The 6,000-nt window shown below is 39.1% G+C and overlaps 1 protein-coding gene across 3 annotated transcripts; it reads right to left on the bottom strand.

Annotated features, from left to right (window-relative positions):
* Positions 1–3,497: 3,497 nt before the first annotated feature.
* On the bottom strand, positions 3,498–5,730 carry LOC120446026 (splicing factor 45). 3 transcript variants are annotated; one of them, XM_039626784.2, is made up of 4 exons: positions 5,605–5,730; positions 5,178–5,297; positions 4,125–5,115; positions 3,498–4,067 (listed from the first exon to the last, which is right to left on the bottom strand). In XM_039626784.2, exons 2-4 carry the CDS (start codon positions 5,292–5,294, stop codon positions 3,973–3,975), a joined length of 1,203 nt encoding a protein of 400 aa, XP_039482718.1. In that variant the 5' UTR covers positions 5,295–5,297; positions 5,605–5,730; the 3' UTR covers positions 3,498–3,972. The 3 variants fall into 3 exon arrangements, with proteins under 3 accessions (XP_039482718.1, XP_039482719.1, XP_039482720.1); XM_039626785.2 differs by lacking the exon at positions 5,605–5,730 and adding an exon at positions 5,484–5,566; XM_039626786.2 differs by lacking the exon at positions 5,605–5,730 and having other exon boundaries at positions 4,125–5,072; positions 5,178–5,241.
* Between the last annotated feature and the right edge of the window lie 270 nt (positions 5,731–6,000).

Here is a 6,000-nt window from a genome sequence, read left to right on the forward strand (position 1 = left end):
ACTTTTGAAAAATGTTTTAATATTTATTAATTTTTGTAGTAGTCTTATAAATTTCCATCGATTTGCCAAACAACTTTTTGGCACGCCCACAAACCGCCCAAAGCTGCCACGCCGACACTTTTGAAAAATGTTTTGATATTTTTTATTTTTGTATTGGTCTTGTAAATTTTGCTGAACACTTAAGAGGCAGCTTCCAGTCGTTCGACCTATGTGACCCGAAAGACCTAGATGTTCTTGGATTTAGCGTGTCCCATGGACTTACCAATACCTGATCGGTAATTTAACAAAAAATCAACAGTTCGAAAATATCGAAATCTTCAGGATACGCCCGCATAGACGCAGCTGCTATAAAGGACCTCCCACCGAATTGCATTGAAAATCTAAAGGTAATGATGAATCAAAGTCTTAGATTTGATCACTTTCCATTCCAGTGGAAATGTGCGGAGATCATTGTTATACCCAAACCCAGAAAGCTGGATGCTGAACTGTCGTCCAACATGCCAATCAGCCTTCTAACCATCCTGTCAAAAATTCTGGAGAAGCTATTCTTAATGAAACTAATGCCAATATTAGAGGAGAAAAATATCATTCCGGACTACCAGTTTTGCTTTTGAAGGTGTCATGGTGCTGTCCAGCAGTGTCAGAGATCTGTAGCAGGATTTTATATGTCTTTGAAAACAAAATGTATTGTGGTGCAGTTTTCCTATATGTTAGCCAAACCTTTGACAGACAGTGTCATCGAGGATTACTTTAAAAGCTTAAGCAATATCTTCCTACACCTTACTACTTGGACTTAAATTGATATCTCGATAATAGACGTTTCTATATATGATGCAACTAAGCAAAATCTCTTATACAGAAAGTGCAGCTGGGGTACCTCAGGGCGGTGTCTTGGAACCGATATTGTACTTCATGTACACTGCAGATATGACGATAGTTGCTTCAAAGAATAAGTAAACTTTCCAGCAAAAACAAGCTCCTTCTGACAGAGCAATAATTAAACCAGCGTGGAATTACGGCATTGAGCTGTTGGGTGCAGCTTCATACACAAACATCAAGAGGTTAGAAAGAGCCGAGAACGAACTAGTAAGGCAGATTAAAAATGCGCCTTTCTATGTGCGGAATACCACTTTCAAAAAAGATCTTAACTTGCCATCACTGGTAGAAGAAATTGCAAAATCAAGCATGGAACAGAGCTTTTTCGTATGGTTTTAGTTACAACCTCTTAAAAATTCAATAGCGTATTTCTGATTCAGGTTCGTTGCTAACACTGCGTTACACGGTTTCACGATATTGTCGAGGCTTTTATTAAAACTTATCACGATATTGACCGTCGCATGGGTGTCTAAAAGCGTAAGGTTTTTTTCCATATAGATTCAGTGGATTTAACACTATTACGACCGACTGCGCCAGTTACATTGACTGTCTTAATAGTCTAAGAACAACGTTGAAATTGAATCTTTGACAAATAAAAGAAGTCGCACAATGGCGCAAAAATACGATACTATACAAAAATAAAATTTTTTTTGTTCAACGGATCGTTGCATTGGATATTACATTCGACAGGTAGTAGTTCAAAAGGGTTGAATCCAAAAAATGAAATCAAATCGGTTCAGTATTTTAAAAAAGACACGTGTTAAAAGATGAACCATTTTTGGGTTGCAAAAGAAGAAGTTTTTTTTTGTAGATTTCGGACTTTGCGGTCGATCTTTAGGTAAAATATGTAACCGACCGGATTGGTTATGGTCTCTATGGAAAGGGTCATCAAATCTCGGTAAAACCAAGGTAGAATAAATGTATAATATTCTTTGAACGTGCAGGCATACCTGTTTTACCGAAGTACTAATTTTCACATATTTTTCAACTTTGATGGACTATACAAATCGATATCCTACCATTCCCTGGGTTTGGAGTATGAGGTGTTGTTCTTAAATATGTTCTTTATTAGAATGAAAAGAGATCGGGTCCCCCTACGTCCCATCTCGAATTTCCCAGGCAAAAGATACTTTGAACTCAGCGTAAAAAACGCGCAGCTTGTTTTTCAATCTCTGACTTTTGTAATGATTTTAAATGGATGTATAATGATTATTTATTGTAACGAACTGATTTGTTAGTTTCTGCTCGCTACGAATTGCAACGGCTTGCTCAGATTGTGTGATTGCCCGACCAAAGAGAAGACAGATGTTCCGATTTAAACCACCTTTATTCAGTAACGCTTTACAAAGAGAATCCTGTGATCCTCGCCTTCGGATGCGCGTCGTCGCTCCTTCTTCGTCCTTCTTAGCTGGTCCCGCGTCGCCCTCAGCGGCATATCCGTGCCGTCTCGACTTAGGATGTTATGGGGACAGGGAGTATCGTCCGTGAGCCAAGCTAGCGCTCCTCCCCGAACCATCTTTGCGACCTTGGCCGGTTCGAGTCGACGGTCCAGCGCGGTACCGTTAGTTCACGGTCTCTCCGCTTTGCCGGGGTCCTAGGTCCATTGTTTATAGTTTGACCTGACCGCCCTTGACTCTTCTCGCATTCCAGCCGTTTTCGCTGTTGCCATGCCGATCTCCTGCACCCGGATTTGTGGAGAGTTATAAGACTCCTCACATTATTCTTCAAAAATATTAAATTGAGTAAAATTGGGAGTTCAGACAGAGCAGGCAAAACTGCTTAGGGCAGGTTTTAGGATTTGTTTACAAGAATGGCTAAATGCCGTTGCTAAAGAATTGTTTGAAATTAATTAAGTGCTTTATTGTTTCGTAAAATAATAGAATACGTCGGTATATGTATGTTAGAAATTTTATGTTGATATTCACAAATTTTAAGAGTATATCGTAAAATTGAAATTTAAAAATACATTTAATTTAGTTTATTAAAAGTGTGGGCGTGGAAATTTTGGGCGGCTCGTGGGCATTAGTGGGCACGGAAACATTTTTTTGACCGATCGATCAAATGTTACTAGAATATAACATTTTTAAAAGTGTGGGTGCTGCTTCTATAGGGTGTTTTTTTTAGAGGTATAGAACTTTAAATTGCAATAAAACAACGATGGATTATTCGATTGACATGAATTTTATTGACATGAAAGATAATCTTGTGGCATTACATTTTAAATATGATTTCTGGCATATGACCGCCACGGCTGGCTCGGATGTAGTCCAATCTGGACGTCCAATTTGCAATGACTTTTTCCAATATTTGGCCGTATATCGGCAATAACACGGCGAATGTTGTCTTCCAAATGGTTTAGCGTTTGTGGCTTATCCGCATAGACCAATGACTTTACATAGCCCCACAAAAAGTAGTCTAGCGGTGTTAAATCACAAGATCTTGGAGGCTTATGAAAAATCGGGAACAACAGCAATCTCGTTTTGGGCCCATTCGACGAATCTACGCCTTGCTTGATGATCGTTTGGTTTCAATTCTTGCACGAGTTGGATTTTGTAAGCACGCATGACGAATTGCCAAACCAAACTGAGAATAAATCACTTGACAGCTGTTAAATCGGTCGCCATCTTGAACAGTAATGCCAACTTAAAGTTCTATACCTCTAAAAAAAACACCCGTTATTTCCTTGCATGTTTAATCTCTTTCTTGCTTTTCTAGTTTCTGAGATCGAGGCGGTCATACGGAAAAGGCCAGATCGACTTGGCGATTGCTTTTACCTGTTACATACTTTTCAAGGGGTCTAGTATACCCTTTTACTCTACAAGTAACGATTACTGGCAAATTTCTTCATTTATATCCTCAGTTGATTGACCCTTTGACGCAATGATGCCGTATCTATGTATTTCTCCGTTTACTCGCTGTTAGAAAATATTTTCCAGTAACTACTGTTCAATCCTCGAATCCCTCATCATGATTATCTCGACATTTGAAAATTATTGAGATCGAATTGTTTAAACGCTTCAGTAAAACAGGATTGCCAGTTCATTTCTAAAAAACAGTCCGGGGCAGTGTCAACGTCTTTTCTTATTAGTATTATTGTTAATACAATTGAAAACGTTTAAACTTGTCATAGTTGTAAAACCCTGCTCGTACTTGACGTCCTCCAAAAAAGCGCCCATTTAGGTCCACAACAGCTGCAAAGCAAAACATTAGCTAATTATTTACCAAACAAGGCATATATGTGGAACAACCTTTAATGGCACTTTCGATGCGCCTAAATTCCACGAATATTTTAACCGCATCTTCTGGCACAGTTCCGAACGATTCGTGAATAATGACGCTGTTCACTTCCCCGTACTTTGTGTTGCATTCGTCCTTTACCTCAGGTTCCAATTCTTCGTCTACGTCCCCGGGTCCTACCATGTTACGTAGAAGAACCACCTTGCTTGGTGATTTCATAATCTCCGTAATACTGGACCCGGTCTCGCCACTCTCAGTCGCCGTGCCTGCCACCTGGGGAGGAGGCATGGCCTTGTGACCGGGACTTGGTCCTACTTGAGAGCCATCCGCAGGAGACGACAATGCCAGAGGTGGCAGAAAAACATCTTTTTCGTGTATAATCCGTCCCCCACGCTTGGAGGTTTTCTCCACTTGAAGGGCTATGGCCATACCCTGCTCCGATTTTCCGAGGCCTTGACCATCCTTAAATCCATATTTAGCCATAATTTTGGCGGCTACCGAACTGGCAGAATATGGTATGGAATTAGTGACTTCGCAACCACTATCAATTGATATTTCTTGGAGGGACGGAGGTGGAGCAATTGTTGCACCTCCCTGTTTAGCTACAGAGCCCGCGGATGGCAAGTATATGTCATCATCGAGTTGTCGCTGGCCAAACCCGGTAAACTTCAGATTAGGGGCTAAGACTTCGTCTCTGTGAACTTCTCGACGACCAACGCGTCCACGTTTCCGATCTATTTCTTTCTCTTCGCTTCCACAAACGAAACCTCGGTTTTTGTCACTGCCATTAGTTTTCTCCTTGAGTTTTTCATATTCATTTGGCCATTGCGGGTCGTATTCATCAGTAGCGTCCCAGTCGCCCTTGTTTACGCTTTCCGGAATGGGCGGAAGGGCTTTGCCAGTTATTAAAGTCTTGTATACAACCGTAGTCATTGGAGCTGAACATGTAACTTCCGGCTCTGCGAGACGTTTGGCCCTTAGATTGACCACTGGCGTCATGAGCTGAATTCATAAAAATAATATTTATAAAAATAAGATTTACATCAGAATATGCTATTACTCACCGGTTTTTTGACAGCCATTTTTACTGCCAACTGGGTCTGCAACATTTTTATGCCCGAAGACCATCCATCAATCTGGCTTGATCGCGCCCTCGTATCAATGCCATCATACAGATCCATTTACTAAAATATCAACAAGGGTAGCTCTATAAATCGATGATTACCTAGCTTCAGCAAGGTTTTTTAATTTATTTTCAAATCCGGATAAATTTTATGACTATCAACAATTCCACCTAATATCGGAATTCCACAGAGCCATATGACAACAAGAAAAATATTTTGTCTTTTCAGGTAAGAACACTACCATACCGTAAAAACATCTACCATAGAAAAACTAAAAAAAAATTGATACACTGTTCACATAAGCAAATATGCAATTCTATAAATAAATTTAAAAATATTTTATTATAACAAAATTTTTGGTTGATACCTAAGTATATTTTATGGGTAAACGAATTGCTTTCAATTCCACTATTTTACCACATAAACTCAAGTTTTTCTCATCTGACCATAAATTTGCTTTTAAGATGCAGACACAGTAATGCGAGATTCCAATGTAATCGCTTTATATAATTAATATTGAAGAAAACGCAGAAGAAGAGGCGACACTGTTTAATAACTAGTCATTGTATTTTATCATTTTACCTTTGTTTATATAAATAAGGAACTTGAAAAAAGAAAATAAATTTTCTAAAATTAATTGCGTATTATGAACCATTTACTATATGCTATCCATTTACCTATGCGATACTAATAACAATGGAATATATATCAGAAGACAACTTTAAAGTAGTAGCGACTAAATGGGCACGATATTATCCTTAAT

The sequence above is a fragment of the Drosophila santomea genome, chromosome 2R (assembly GCF_016746245.2).
Source record: "Drosophila santomea strain STO CAGO 1482 chromosome 2R, Prin_Dsan_1.1, whole genome shotgun sequence".
Lineage (NCBI taxonomy): Eukaryota > Metazoa > Arthropoda > Insecta > Diptera > Drosophilidae > Drosophila > Drosophila santomea.